Source organism: Puma concolor, chromosome D3 (genome assembly GCF_028749965.1).
Source record: "Puma concolor isolate L17-30 chromosome D3, mPumCon1.1.hap2, whole genome shotgun sequence".
NCBI lineage: Eukaryota > Metazoa > Chordata > Mammalia > Carnivora > Felidae > Puma > Puma concolor.
In genome coordinates, this window is record NC_141678.1 from 69,445,777 (window position 1) to 69,462,479 (window position 16,703).

At 40.0% G+C, this 16,703-nt stretch overlaps 1 protein-coding gene and 1 long non-coding RNA gene across 5 annotated transcripts in view; one reads left to right on the forward strand and one right to left on the reverse strand.

Annotated features, from left to right (window-relative positions):
• The window catches only part of DYM (dymeclin), a 357,699-nt gene that overhangs the window by 236,466 nt on the left and 104,530 nt on the right, over window positions 1-16,703 (reverse strand). For all 4 annotated transcript variants that reach the window (XM_086682934.1, XM_086682937.1, XM_086682936.1 and 1 more), the window contains 2 exons: window positions 9,922-10,047; window positions 8,367-8,509 (listed from right to left, as the gene is read on the reverse strand). In XM_086682934.1, coding sequence (XP_086539060.1) covers window positions 8,367-8,509; window positions 9,922-10,047 — 269 coding nt within the window. The remainder of the gene's footprint in view (window positions 1-8,366; window positions 8,510-9,921; window positions 10,048-16,703) is intronic.
• The window catches only part of LOC147575616 (uncharacterized), a 41,845-nt gene continuing 34,565 nt past the window's right edge, over window positions 9,424-16,703 (forward strand). The window contains exon 1 of the long non-coding RNA XR_015242560.1: window positions 9,424-9,691. This is a non-coding gene — a long non-coding RNA (uncharacterized LOC147575616). The remainder of the gene's footprint in view (window positions 9,692-16,703) is intronic.

Consider the following 16,703-nt stretch of genomic DNA (forward strand, 5'->3'; position numbering starts at 1 on the left):
TGGTTTAAAACAAAGAATGACCGGCACTTAGAGATGCCTTAGCTGTCAACAAACAAGAGGCCAGCGGCCTCCCAAACAGAATCTCGGCACTTAATACCTATTATGGACTGAATGCGTCCCCCCACCCAAATTCATATATTGAAGCCCTAACCCCCAATGCGATGGTAACAAAAGGGGAGGCCTTTGGGGGTGATCAGGTGTAGAGGAGGTCACGAAGGTGGAAACCCTACCTCGGGATTAACGCCCTTATAAGAAGAGGAAGACACACCAGAGCTTTCTCTCTCCACCGTGTGAAAATAGAGCTCGCCAGGGAGATGGCCAGGGAGAGGGCCCTCACCAAGAATTAAATCTGCTAGCACCTGGATCTTAGACCTCCCAGCCTCTGGTACTGAAAGAAGCAAGTGTTTGTTGTTCAACCATCCAGGCTACAGTATTTTATTATAGCTGTGTGAGCTATGTGTCATCACCATATACCCTGCTCCGTCGCATCACAATCGGAGAGGTTAAGTGTCTTCGATCACTGGCTCTGCAGAACATCTTTAACAGGGGAGGGTGATATGCTTACAACGTAAAGTAAGAACTACGTATCAACTGCCTTACTAACTGTAAATAAGGCTACCAATACTACTGATACCTTTGATGAGCTGAACATCTGAAGTATTTATTATAATATGGGTTAGTCAGCATCAAGTCTTTTTGTACTAAAGTCTTTGGCTAGTTTCACAAACTATCGAAAAGAGACTGTATTTTTTTCAGATAAATTAGTGAATAAGAAGCGGTACCATAGCAACTGTTGTCAAGGCAAGTTCATTTAGGAAGCAAGGAGAAATCTCTTGTGGGCAATATCTATTTAACAATCAGATTTTCCTTTCTGCCTGTCATTGGCCAAATTTTGCACCACATAAAATGGAAAGCCAGTTGGAGAAAGAGCAAAAACACGGCTGGTGTTTCAAAACATTTTTTACATAAATTTTGAAGTCTGACGAACAGACCAAAAGACAAAATATTCCCTGAAATTTTAAACTCCCATAAGTTTATCAGAGATTTTCTGATCACTCACATCATCTAATTAAATGTATCTTCTTTTAAATTATTTTGACTTCAACAAAAAGCAGAGGAGCTTCAATGCAGGTTAAAAAAAAGTTACTCGGGGGGCACCTGGGTGGCTCAGTCGGTTAAGCGTCCGACTTCAGCTCAGGTCATGATCTCGCGGTCTGTGAGTTCAAGCCCCGCATCGGGCTCTGTGCTGACAGCTCAGAGCCTGGAGCCTGTTTCAGATTCTGTCTCTCTCTCTCTCTCTCTGACCCTCCCCCATTCATGCTCTGTCTCTCTCTGTCTCAAAAATAAATAAATGTTAAAAAAATTAAAAAAAAAAAAGTTATTCGATGAGGAGAGATGTTGTCTAGTTTCAGAAGTTATTTTACATACAATACCTCATTTATTCTTCACAATAACCTGGTACAAAAAGTCTTGTTTGTTGATCAGGCTTATGTGGTAGGATAATGAGATTCAAAGAGGTAAAGAACTTGTCTAAGATCACGCTGACCTGGGACTCCATTCCAAATCATCTGATTCTCAATATCAAGCTCTGGCAATCTACCCTTATCCACAAGGACTTCCGGGAATGAGAGAAAAGTCAGCTGAGAGCTCCCTGTGGTATAATCTAGAGTGGAGCTATGAGGGGAGGGGAAGGCGCTGGTGTGAACTCACAAGAGGCCTGGCCAGCACCTCTTGCCACTAAGGGACTACGAGCTCTAGCTTCATGAAGAGCCTTGTGGGTAAGTCCTAAAACTCAGGAGAAACTGTGGGAATCCTCATCAACTCTACGGTCTGCTGTCTGGGAAAACCAGGCTCTTGTCCCCCACCTCCGCCCCAGCTAATCCTCGCTGGGATTCCAGGAAATGAAATTGAGTCTATGTAGAAAGTCACAAGAGCCCTCAATACATTAATTTTCTTTGTTATTTAACATGTGCCACCTACAGAAACACCCTGCTTTCCACAAAGGAATTAGAATGAGTAAATCTGGGGGCGCCTGGGTGGCTCAGTCGGTTAAGCTTCCCACTTAGGCTCAGGTCATGATCTTGCAGTAAACGAGTTCGAGCCCTGCATTGGGCTCTGTGCTGACTGCTCAGAGCCCGGAGCCTGCTTCGGATTCTGGGTCTCCCTCTCTCTCTGCCCCTCCCCACTCGTGCTCTCTCTCTGCCTCTCAAAAATAAAGAAACGTTATAGAATGAGTAAATCTGCTTTCAATATGGTGCCAAGGACAGAACCATGAATAAAGGAGGAAGCCCCAAAATATCTGTTTAAGGATAATCTAGGGCTGAAAATAAGCACAAATATTACCGTTAGTTAAAATTGTGGATTATACCATACCTAAGAAAACTATATTTGAGACACACTGAACACTGCATGTATAAAACCTGGAGGGGAAAGACAGGACATAAAGTTGCAGATACAGAAAAGACTGAGATGATCAAACTAACAAAAACTCATTAGTAACTGAATAGTACCTGCCAAAAGAGTTAATGAGCACTTAGTCTAGATTAATAAAAAAAAAAAAATGCAATGTCCAGAATCAGGGAGTTTAGACTCCAATCTATTTCGTGCTGGGGTACTGTACCAATGGTCACACTTCAGGATAAACTGATACAATGAACCTCATCAGCAACAGAAAACAATGAAGAGAACAACAAGAAGAGAAACCAAGATAACACAAGAGCAGAAGGTCAGTTAAAACCATCAGAGCTGCCTGACAACAATATATTCCTCAGTAGGTAATAGTACCAGCTCAACTGTGTAATGATGGGCCCACGGCAAAATAGATCCAAGAACGGGAAAGGGACCCAGACCAAGTGAGTGGTGCTGAAACGGACCAGCTATATTAGAATGCTTCTTGAAAATGTCTATGACAGGGCCCAAGCACATGTGTAATGACTTAGAAATTAAAGGGTGTAAGCGCATGTGCATGCACTTTTTTTAATTATGCCAGATGGACTGCTAATGTTGAGAAGTCACCTGCTGACCTTTAGCCTCGCTTCTCCTAATCTTGGAATTCTACGATTCATTAAAGGATACGTTAATTAAAATTCTAGCAGTCTTTTGGAAACGGTAAAGTGATGTATCAGTTGGTTCTTCTTTCATTTTGTCAGCATTTTAGAGAAACATCTAAGCTAAAAAGCTATAAAGAGGAAGGAAACCATGATTTCTTGTACTGCAAAATTATGAAGAGGCTTGTTGGCATGTATCACAGTTGTTGCCAGGTAAAGTATTTTATTAATGTACGACTGATCCTAACCACTTCCAGGGAAAGAGAGAAACCACACTTGACACGTGTGAAAACAACTTTTTTAAAAAAGAACAAAATCCATACAAGTAACTTTCACTGCTCTCATTAACTATGGAAAAAACTTACTAGTGGTCATTAAAAGATAATAATAATTCCTCCAGTTATGTATTACCTTCTATTCAAACATCATCCAAACACTCACTGCATACTGCAGGACCAATAATAAACAGAAAGGAGAAAGGTGTGGGGGCTGCATCATGGAGCAGTTAGTCTGAGATAGATAAGTTGTTAGCAGTATAGTGACAAGAACACCTAACTGTAAAAATTCAATTTAGGTGCAACCCAAATGATACTGTATTAATAAAGTAGATTTCAGAATACAGAGGAAATCTCCATTTCTTAAGTTTTACTGACAAAGAAATAAACATTTGTTTTTAAGGGTGGCTGAATACTGAATTTACTGAAGTTGGTAAGTGTACTGAGGTTGTGTAAGAGATATCCCCTTTCAGGAAATACACATTCAAATATTTAGAGATAAAGGGTCACAATGCATGTAACTTACCCTCAAACGGTTAAAAAAAAAAAAAAAAACCACTGTGTGTGTGTGTGTGTGTGTGTGTGTGTGTGTAGAATGGGAGAGGAGGAGGGAGAGAATAGAGATACAAAACTAATAGGATAAAATGTTAATAATAAATCAATCTGTATACTATATCATTTTTTATAATACCTTTAGTTTTTGAATTTTTATACATGTATGAACTTATTTCCAAATAAAGCTTTTTAAAAAGAACAAGAAGCAGATGAGGAAAAAATAGCAAAATACTGATAATTCTTAAAGATGGGTTATGGATAGGTGGGGATTCATTCTACCAATCTCCCTACTTTTATCCATCTTTGAAGTTTTCCACAATAAAATGTTACAAAAAAAGGGGAGGTGAGTCAGCTACTGTAACTGTATGTACGTTAGCTACTAAAGTGACTGGAAATGAATGGATAAATACACACACACACACACACACACACACACACACACACACACAGGAATATTATTCAACCTTCAAAAAGAATGAAAGCTTGCCACATGCTATGACGTGGACAGAGCTAGAGTGTATTATGCTGAGTGAAATAAGTCAATCAGAGAAGGACAAATACCATATGATTGCACTCATATGTCTTATTTAAGAAACAAAACAGATGAACATATGGGATAAAAAGATAAAAGAGAGGGAAACAAACCATTAGAGAGTCTTAAAGATAGAGAACAAACTGAGGATTGATGGTGGGAGGTGGATGGGGGATGGGCTAGATGAGTGATGGGTACTTAGGAGGGCATTTGTTGTGATGAGCACTGGGTGTTGTATGTAAGTGATGAATCACTGAATTCTACTCCTGAAGCCAGTATTGCAGTATGTTAAGTAACTAGAATTTAAATAAAAATTGGAGAAGAGAAAGATAATAATAAAGTGACTGCAAAACAGAAGGCATTCAATAAACGACAGACATGTTATTATAAACTGAATTCACATCTATCTTGAATGTAGACAAGGTATTAGCTGTTGGTCTTAAATTACAAACAAGAATCTATTGACAATCCACAAACATAAGGCGCTCTGCTGGAGACTGCAGTGAACATGCTTGCATAAGTCAAGCACCAGCTGACGTACTCAGGACTCAAGTGGTGATCAGAAAGGACCAGAAAGCAAAGGTCAGGAGTCAAAGAAACTGAGCTCAAGTGCAAACCAACATCACCTCCTATGTGATCTTAGATAATAACCAGGAACATCTCTTCATCAATCACATTAAAAAGGTGAAATCATGTGTTTGACAAGGTTGCTACAAGAAAAAAGTGAAATACACAAGAAGTTGCTCTATGACCTCTCAAGTGTTATATACATGTTAGTTCTCATTGTATTGCGTGTAGAGCCCAGGTGCGGAGGTGATGTCTATACACAGTAATCGTAACACAAAGCAGAGTGCTAAGTCCGCCACAGGAAAAGATCACCCCTGGCTAGGAGAGAACAGGAAATCTTCGTGGAGGAAGTGGTACCTGAGACAGCGCTTAACGGATGGATGGGCAGAAAAAAGTCAGAGAGGAGGAAACAGGATCGTAGGTGGAAGCGATAATCCAAGAAAGGACATGAAAGGGAGAAAGCGTAAGGCATGTAAAGAGTAACAGAGTTATGGCTAGAGTCTGAGAAACAAATACAGCAGTAGAATAACTAAATCTGAAAAAGTGAGGATAAACCGGAGAAGGCCTTGCCTAACTCCTGTGAGGGTCCAGATGTGTGGTTCACCGCTCACCTAGCACAAGCAAGCTCCTCTTCCCTGCTAGTGCCAACAAAACTTCACTATCCAAAGCTATAAAGTTTTCCAAAATAAGGTGCTCAGTTTCAAAGGAAATTAATCAAGTCAAACCTACCATACGTACACTGCTGCGACAGTAAATGGCTTTCTATAATCAGGAAAAACTCAATCCCAGTGAAGATAAATGTCACCCAAAAGAGTTTATATTTGGCTTTGGAGTATTTTTTTTTTTCAGGGAGGAGCTTCCAAGTCATATTTTTCTTAAGCCGATGCTAAAGTAAGAAGATTCCCAGGGTACCTGGGTGGCTCAGTCGGTTAAACACCCCACCTTCAGCTCAGATCATGATTTCACAGTTTGGGAGTTCGGGCCCTGCATCAGGCTCTGCACTGCTGGTGCAGAGCCTGCTTAGCATTCTCTCTCTCTCCCCCTCTCTCTCGACCCCTCCCCTACTTTCTCTCTCTGGGTCCCTCTCTCAAAATAAATAAATAAACTTTAAAAAAAAAAAAAGTAAGAAAATTCCTTAACTACCCACCAAAAGATCTTCAAAAGTGGTCATACAACTGAAGTCAAATGTTCTTGTAAACCTGACTGACTTTCACAGAATGTGGCTTAATTCAAAATTACGTGACTATTTTTCCTTTCTTATCCTTTTTGTTCACAATAAATAGCTGTACTTTTTAGGAAGAGAACATCCTTTTGCTGTTTTTTTGTAATCCTTTGAGTCACCTACTGTGAAATAATGAATAATCACTCCATCATGATTTATACCTTTATATGACTAATCTCATGAAGACGTAAGAAGGTACGTAAAATGTCTTGTGACTATAGCACACTAAAAATCTTAAGTCCATTTTAATGCCCTTAACTGAATATTAAATTTTTTTCACTGCTACCTCTCCTCCTGACTCTGAATGTTAAATTTTTTACTGGTGAGAAGAAAGGCCATAGAACCATTGCAAGTTATAAGGAAATAAGCTCAGAGATCATTTATTCCGGCCTTCTCCTTCAAGAGGCAAAAAAAAGCGGAAGCTAGGGAAATTAAGGGACTTCCTTCTGATACACTGCTAACTAGGTAGAAATAGCTCTAAAGTTTAAAAGGTTTTTGGCACCTGGTACCGATGACACCACATTCCCATACTGGACATTCTTCTGACGACACATAACTCCAAGAAAAACTAAACATTACACACAAATCTATGTTTGCCCTTAAAAAACAAACAAAAACCAGAAAAGTGCAAAGAATTGGCATTGTTTCGAAGAAAGCAGTTAATGAACTTATACTATCTCCCCCCCGCCGCAAATCTGCAACCATACCGAAGTACTGGAAAATACTCAGCTTTTATAACCTCATACCAGTTTAATGATCGAAAAAAGAAAACACGAGAAGCCAGTGCTATGCTGCGTCCGGAAGCCATGAATGCCTCCCCATCAGAAACAAGGGCAGCGGATAGGAGCAAAGCAGAGAACGAACTTCGGCGGGTCTGGCATGCCAGGGAGCCTGCTCAGCACGAAGGACAGAGCTAGCAGGGAGCACAAACGTAATTCAACCCACAGTGTTAAAAGAAATCAAAGGAAGGCAAATCTGGAAAGCCTGGCCTGGAGGTCAATTCCAAAAGTCAACAGAGGTCTTTAAAAAAAAAAAATGTTTTTAATGTTTTATTTATTTTTGAGAGAGAGAGAGAGACAGAGTATGAGCAGGGGAGGGGTGGAGAGAGAAGGAGACACAGAATCAGAAGCAGGCTCCAGGGCTCGAACTTGTGAACCTCGAGATCATGACCTGAGCTGAAGTCGGATGCTCAACTGACGGAGCCAGCCAGGTGCCCAACAGAGGTCTTTCAACCCAAAGACGTTCCCAAGACTCATTACCTAGTACATTACCAAGCGGGACTATACTTCCACATCAAACTGCTATCCCTCGCGGTGTGGAGGGCACGCTGCAGCCAGGATTCGGCCGTGGGACTGGGCTCGACGTAGAGTTCCTTCAAACAGCCGAGCCCTGCACTACGCAAGGAAGGCCTACGCGGCTGCTTTAGTAAGAGGCGCCTGCAGACCCTACAGCTGCCACACTGCCAGCCTGGTTTCTGATTCTCCTTCAGAATAAAGCAGAAGGTCGGGTTCCGTGACTTCACACGACACGGGCACGCCGCCCTAACTAGAGAAAGGACCAGAGCTCCTGCTGCCACTCCCAGGGTCTTCACACCCGACACCGCGAACCGGAAATGAGGCTTCACTGTCTGGGAGGGAAAGGTTTCCCTCAGTTAATGAAATCTGCTTCCAATCTGATAAAACCCGTGTTTGTGCCACTCCAGAATTCAATACAAAATTCTTCAAAATGTGCTCATTTGTCACTGAATGAATAAAACACAGAGTCTAACAAGAAAACTACACCTAATTAGTCACGTAAGATCCTGACCAATAACGCCTCTAAAACAGCAGTGTCTCCTCATACAGCACAGCAGTAAAAGGTTTCCAAGACCTTAACTGTATAATACTGTGCCGCTAAAGCGCACGCAATATGCATATTTATAAATATTATTCTTGGAAAGTGGTGTTTTACAGGTAAACAATCTATTCGTTATTTGCATATATTTCACCGCATTAATCGCTGCACTAAATGGACAAAATATGTTCAGTTACTTCCAGTATTTCGCATTCAGCCAGCTGCACAGGGCCAACGTAACCATCAGTAGTGGCAGCCAAGCAAACGCAGTTTCTTATGCCGATTAGACAAACTCTATCTACGCCAGAGAACTGACAAAACCTGATCAGACTTACTTGCTACTCCGGATGCGAGTCCATACAGCAGTCCGCCCCCATCGGATTGCTGTGGGAGAACGTGTGCTCCTGGAGGGGGCGGCTTCTCTTGTCTGATAAAGTTATACAATAGGGTTTTCACAAGTTTGCTGGTGTATGGAAGACTACACAAAAAGAAAAAAAGAAGAAAATCAAACCCGTGAAGTCGCCTGACTTTGTGTAACAATCTACAGAATCTATTAATATTAAAGGGATTAACACTTGGAAGGAACCTAGCACTGTCACATAATGGTGAAGATCGTGGGCTTTGAGATCAGACTTGAGGCTGAATTCTGGCTTTCCTGTTTCTATGCCACAGTTGTTGGTCAAATCACTTCAATTCTTGAGCTTCAGTTACCTTACTGGTAATCCCGTATAACAGGTGAGATATTATTAATTCAGGGTATTATACGGTACCTGGTGCTTGAAGGGAGATAGTACCATAGAATCAGTAGGGAAACACAAGAATTAAGAAAGCATTAATACAAAAGACTACACATTTTAAGTATGAAATCATTCAATTTATGCATGCACACACAAGACACATATGCATACAAGTGGTTTAGATGTTAACACTCTTTGCTTTAAAGTAATGGAATGAGAGGAGAAGGGAGAGAACGCAGGTGAAAAGGGACATGTGTCCACAAATTAAGGTGATAAATCAATTCCTGCCATCTAGGGAAAACTCTGTAATAGAATCCTGAGCCAAAGCCCAGGCTCCTTCTCTATTATCAGCGGTTTTCAAATATGTTCCAAAGAGCCCTAAGGGATTCTATGGCTGTGCCACAGGATACTCAAGGAGTGAGGTGACACACAGACAACCAAGGCAGCAAGGACAAGATGACAAAGACAGAGCTCCCACTCTCTGAGAACTTCCAAAGCTACTTGGTTTGTATCTGTTTTATAATCTCAAGTTCTGTGAAGACTGTGTCAATAGAAGATGCGTGTGTGTGTGTGTGTGTGTATTTTGTATCTACTCCCAGCCCCCCATTAGAGGACTGTAAGGTTCTGCTCAAGAGCAGAGCCCCCCATCCTAACACATGTCTGGCACATGGTTGCCACACAATAAGTATCTGTGACCACGTGAAAGTAGGAACTGTCAGCTAAGAGGCTGCTGGAGTACTCCAGACACAGGGTGACAGGGCAGAGATGATGGTCGTTTCAACGGGACTAGTGAGAGGGGGAGACTGAAAACAACTTCAGCGGACAGACATGACTGATGGGTGCTTACACATAGAGAAATGATGCAGAAGGAAGAAGGAGGAGGACTTCAACATTTCACTTCTACAAAGAAATCACTTGAGAAGGTAAGAAGCTGGGGGACGAAAGGGGCGGGGAGGACGGGCAGTTTAAACAGGAAAGCAGAAGTGGGTTACTTATGCGTGGGGTTTGGAGTGTGGACAGAATGACCGGAGGAAACGTTCGGCGGGACATCTGGGACAACGTTAAGGTTAGAGGACAAGACCCGAGACAGAGATTTGTACAATTAAAAAAAAAAAAAAAAAAGAAGGTAGAAAAATGTAAAATAGAAACATACCATCGACCTCGCATCAAATACTTGTGACTGATGCTCTGTCGCAAAACCTCCTTGTGGAAGAGTTGGCAAGAAAGGAAAACCACCATTGTCGATACAGCTTCTACTGAGATTTCATATGTAATATCTCTGCAGAAACAGGAAGCAAACAGAATAATGATCACTTTGGAAGATTAGGACTGCTCTTTTCTAAATAAACTATACATTTAAAAACTCAATCTAAATATTCAATATGTTTCTAGGTTACAAAGAAACACTAATGTGTTTTGCTTAAAAATTAAGTCAGGTTGGGGCGCCTGGGTGGCGCAGTCGGTTAAGCGTCCGACTTCAGCCAGGTCACGATCTCGCGGTCCGTGAGTTCGAGCCCCGCGTCGGGCTCTGGGCTGGTCGCTCGGAGCCTGGAGCCTGTTTCCGATTCTGTGTCTCCCCCTCTCTCTGCCCCTCCCCCGTTCATGCTCTGTCTCTCTCTGTCCCAAAAATAAATAAAAACGTTGAAAAAAAAAGAAAAAAAAAGAAAAAAAAAATTTAAAAAAAAAAAAAAAAAAAATTAAGTCAGGCAAAAATAGGAAAGCTTTTCCCAACCATTAGCTTTTGTACTCGGGTCAGGCATCCCATTACTTTCCTGTTTTCCAGTTCCAATCTCCTGCTGAATGACAAGTCTATTACTGTAGAATGGAAACAGTTAGCAGCAACATTCTGCTTTGAAGATAAACCCTAAAACCTTAGGTTCATCCCTGTTTGGTTATAATGCAGAAACCCAATATTCAGATTGTCAAATTTAAGAGTAAGTCACAGTGCAGGGAAGAAAACAATGCCTTTTCGTGTTGATAATCACTTAACAATCAAAACAATGTATACCTTACATCCCCCCATCTCTAGTGTCTGCTTCCATAAGGCCACCTCTGTATGTTCAGCAAAATATGGACAGTGAACAAATTATTCCTGTTTTATTAAGCATATTTCTATTATGAAGGACTACTCCTGTCCTCCCAAGATCATTAACTCTCTTTAGAAATAAGTCTTAGGTCAAAGAAAAAGGAAACAAGGTTTTGGCTGAGGAGGAAGTACAAAAAAGAATAAACGCATTAAGTAATCTTCAGTTACTGCACAAGTTTAAACATGATGATCACGGGGAACAGGAACAGATCAGGAAAGTGGAGATCTCAACAACACAACAAAAAGAGTAACAGCTCCGAAAGAATATCAAAATATTCTGACAGAACTAAAATATGCATGGAAATCCAAAAAAAAAAACAAAACCAAACACAAAACAAAAACAAAACCCACTTAACATCTACTTAAGTGAGGCTCATTAAACAAATTAAATATGACCTGATTCTAGAATTGGGCACGCTTAAATTCTACCAGATATTTTAAGGGGTTATTGCTGACAGAAATCTCTTTTAAAAGCAAAGTATACAAAACAACACAAGAGGTCCATGCAATTTACATCATTATATAATGGATAAATCTCAGTTCTAATCAGAAATCTTACTTTTAAAGTACTATAGAAAAATTCTCTTTCCTGACATTTCTTTAACTGTCATAAATATTAACCACATAAAATGCAATCCTATTTGTTCTTATTCCTTCAACTGAATGAAAGACAAGCCTGACATTGAAATCCAAAGAGGCACAGAGAACTCCCTTCAGACATAACTTGAATCGATCTTCTGCACGACATATCATAATGAAACTGGCAAAATACAAGGATAAAGAGAGAATTCTGAAAGCAGCTAGGGATAAACAGGACTTAACATACAAAGGTAGATACATAAGGGTAGTAGCAGACCTATCTACTGAAACTTGGCAGGCCAGACAGGAATGGCAGGAAAGCTTCAATGTGATGAACAGAAAAAAATATGCAGCCGAGAATCCTGTATGCAGCAAGTCTGTCATTCAGAATAGAAGGGGACATAAAGGTCTTCCCAAACAAACAAAATGGAAGGAATTCATCACCACTAAACAGCCCTACAAGAGATCCTAAGGGGGATTCTGTGAGTGAAATGTTGCAAGGACCACAAAGTACCAGAGACACCACTACAAGCATGAAACCTACAGACATCACAATGACTCTAAACCCGTATCTTTCAATAACACTGAATGTAAATGGACTAAATGCTCCAACCAAAAGATGCAGAATATCAGAATGGATAAAAAAAACAAGACCCATCTATTTGCTGTCTACAAGAGACTCATTTCGGACCTGAGGACACCTTCAGCTTGAAAGTGAGGGGATGGAGAACTATCTATCATGCTACTGGAAGCCAAAAGAAAGCTGGAGTAGCCATACTTATATCAGACAAACTAGACTTTAAATTAAAGGTTGTAACAAGAGATGAAGAAGAGCATTATATAATAATTACAGGGTCTATCCATCAGGAAGAGCTAACAATTATAAATGTCTATGCACCAAATTCGGAAGCCCCCAAATATATAAAACAATTAATCACAAACATAAGCAAACTTATTGATAAGAATGTGGTAATTGCAGCAGGCTTTAATACTCCTCTTATAGCAATGGATAGATCATCTAGACAGAGAATCAATAAAGAAACAAGGGCCCTGAATGATACATTGGACTAGATGGACTTGAAAGATATATTTAGAATTCTGCATCCCAAAGCAACAGAATATTCTTTCTTCTCGAGTGAACATGGAACATTCTCCAAAATAGACCACATACTGGGTCACAAAACAGCCCTTAATAAGTATAAAAGAATTGAGATCATACCATGCACACTTTCAGATCACAATGCTATGAAACATGAAATCAACCACAGGAAAAAAAGCCCAGAAAACCTCCAAAAGCATGGAGGTTAAAGAACAGCCTACTAAAGAATGAATGGGTCAACCAGGCAAATAGAGAAGAAATTAAAAAAATATATGGAAACAAATGAAAATGAAAATACAACAGTCCAAACGCTATGATATACAGCGAGGGCAGTCCTGAGAGGAAAATACATTGCAATCCAGGCCTATCTCAAGAAAGAAGAAACATCCCAAATACAAAATCTAACAGCACACCTACAGGAAATAGAAGCAGAACAGCAAAGACACCCCAAACCCAGCAGAAGAAGAGAAATAATAAAGATCAGAGCAGAAATAAACAATATAGAATCTAAAAAAACAGTAGAGCAGATCAATGAAACCAAGAGTTGGTTTTTTGAAAAAATAAACAAAATTGATAAACCTCCAGCAAGGGTTCTCAAAAAGAAAAGGGAGAGGACCCAAACAGATAACATCACAAATGAAAATGGAATTATTACAACCCATCCCTCAGAAATACAAGCAATTATCAGGATACTATGAAAAATTATATGCCAACAAACTGGACAACATGGAAGAAATGGACAAATTCCTAAACACCCACATACTTCCAAAACTCAAACGGGAAGGAATAGAAAACTTGAACAGACCCATAACCAGCGAAGAAATTGAATCAGTTATCAAAAATCTCCCAAAAAATAAGAATCCAGGACCAGATTGCTTCCCTGGGGAATTCTACCAGACATTTAAAGCAGAGATAATACCTATCCTTCTCAAGCTGTTCCAAAAAATAGAAAGGGGAGGAAAAACTTCCAGACTCATTCTATGAAGCCAGCATTACTTTGATTCCCAAACCAGACAGAGACCCAGCAAAAAAAGAGAACTACAGGCCAATATCGCTGATGAATATGGATGCAGAAATTCTCAACAAGATACTAGCAAATCGAATTCAACAGCATATAAAAAGAATTATTCACCATGATCAAGTGGGATTCATTCCTGGGCTACAGGGCTGGCTCAATATTTGCAAATCAATCAATGTGATACATCACATTAATAAAAGAAAAGACAAGAACCATATGATCCTGTCAGTCGATGCAGTAAAAGCATTTGACAAAATACAGCATCCTTTCTTAATAAAGACCCTCGAGAGAGTCAGGATAGAAGGAACATACTTAAACATCATAAAAGCCATTTATGAAAAGCCCACAGCTAATATCATCCTCAATGGGGAAAAACAGAGCTTTCCCCCTGAGATCAGGAACATGACAGGGATGTCCACTCTCACTGCTGTTGTTTAACATACTGTTGGAAGGTCTAGCATCAGCAATCAGACAACAAAAGGAAATCAAAGGCATCGGAATTGGCAAAGATGAAGTCAAGCTTTCACTTTTTGTAGATGACATGATACTCTACATGGAAAACCCAACAGACTCCACCAAAAGTCAGCCAGAACTGATACGTGAATTCAGCAAAGTCGCAGGATACAAAATGAACGTACAGAAATCAGTTGCATTCTTATACACTAAGAATGAAGCAACAGAAAGACAAATAAAGAAACTGATCCCATTCACAATTGCACCAAGAATCATAAAATACCTAGGAATAAACCTAACCAAAGATGTAAAAGATCTGTATGCTGAAAACTATAGGAAGCTTATGAAGGAAATTGAAGAAGATACAAAGAAATGGAAAAACATTCCATGCTCATGGATTGGAAGAATGAATATTGTTAAAATGTCAATACTACCCAAAGCAATCTACACATTCAATGCAATCCCAATCAAAATTGCACTAGCATTCTTCTCGAAGCTAGAACAAACAATCCTAAAATTTGTATGGAACCACAAAAGACCCCAAATAGCCAAAGTAATATTGAAGAAGAAAACCAAAGCTGGAGGCATCACAATCCCAGACGTTAGCCTCTACTACAAAGCTGTAATCATCAAGACAGCATGGTATTGGCACAAAAACAGACACACAGACCAATGGAATAGAATAGAGACTCCAGAATTGGACCCACAAATGTATGGCCAACTAATCTTTGACAAAACAGGAAAGAATACCCAATGGAAAAAAGACAATCTCTTTAAAAAATGGTGCTGGGAGAACTGGACAGCAACATGCAGAAGAATGAAACTAGACCACTTTCTTACACCATTGACAAAAATAAACTCAAAATGGGTGAAGGACCTGAACGTGAGACAGGAAACCATCAAAACCCTACAGGAGAAAGCAGGAAAAAAACCTCTCTGACCTCAGCCGCAGTAATTTCTTACTTGACACATCTCCAAAGGCAAAGGAATTAAAATCAAAAATGAACTATTGGGACCTCATCAAGATAAAAACGTTCTGAACTGCAAAGTAATCAATCAACAAAACTAAAAGGCAACCAATGGAATGGGAAAAGATATTTGCAAATGCCATATCGGACAAAGAGCTAGTATCCAAAATCTATAAAGAACTCACCAAACTCTACACCCGAAAAACAAATAATCCAGTGAAGAAATGGGCAGAAGACATGAATAAACACTTTCCTAAAGAAGACACCCAGATGGCACATGGCAACAGGCACATGAAAAGATGCTCAACGTCATTCCTCATTAGGGAATGCAAATCAAAACCACACTGAAATATCACCTTACGCAGGTCAGAGTGGCTAAAATGAACAAATCAGGAGACTATAGATGCTGGAGAGGATGTGGAGAAACGGAAACCCTCTTGCACTGTTGGTGGGAATGCAAACTGGTGCAGCCACTCTGAAAAAGTGTGGAGGTACCTCAAAAAATTAAAAATAGATCTATGCTGTGACCAGCAATAGCGCTCCTAGGAATTTACCCAAGGGATACAGGAGCGCTGATGCATAGGGGCACTTGTACCCCAATGTTTATGGCAGCACTTTCAACAATAGCCACATTATGGAAAGAGCCTAAATGTCCATCAACTGACGAATGGATAAAGAAATTGTGGTTTATATATACAATGGAATACTACTTGGCAATAAGAAAGAATGAAATATGGCCTTTTGTAGCAACGTGGATGGAAGTGGAGAGTGTTATGCTAAGTGAAATAAGTCAGGCAGAGAAAGACAGATACCATATGTTTTCACTCTTATGTGGATCCTGAGAAACTTAACAGAAGACCGGGGGGAGAAGGGGGGGGGGGGGAGTTACAGAGAGGGAAGGAGGCAAACCATAAGAGACTCTTAAATACTGAGAACAAACTGAGGGTTGATGTGGGGGGCAGGGGAAAGGGGAAAATGGGTGATGGGCATTGAGGAGGGCACTTGTTGGGATGAGCACTGGGTGTTGTATGGAAACCAATTTGACAATAAATTATATATAAAAAATAAAATAAATGAAATAAACTTTTTGTGGAAGAGTAAACATGGCCAAGTCAACCTTGAAAATGAAGAGTGATGAGAGGGCCTTTCACTACCAGGTATCAAGCCATGCTATGCAGCTGTAACAATAAAAACAGCATGGTGTTTGCACACATGAAGAAACAGACAAATGAAAGAAATCCACCTACAAACCAAATGTATGGCTCACACCTGCGGTGTAGACATAAACAATATACAGTAAAGATGGATCCACAAATCAATGAGGACAGAGGAGATTGTACAGAAGACTGGCTCATTTCACAAAGAAAACAATGATGGATCCCTATCAAAGGCCTACTACAGACAGATTAAAGACCTGGAGGTGAATGGTAAAGCTAAAGTTAACACAAGAAAATGTACGCTAAGTTTCTAACAGAAGGACAAAAAAAGGACTTCTTAAATAAAAGCCTAAGAGCACAAGCCACAAAGCCAAAAAATACATTTAATCACATCAAAATTCAGGATTACTGCTCAACAAATGAAACCTTGGACAAAGGTAACAGGCAGATGATACAGAGAAGAACAACAAGAAACTAATATCTAGAATATTGCCAGCAACTCCTGCAAATGGCCAAGAAAAAGGCGAGAACTCCACTAGGAAATAAGAACGAAATATATAAACAGCTTAAGACAG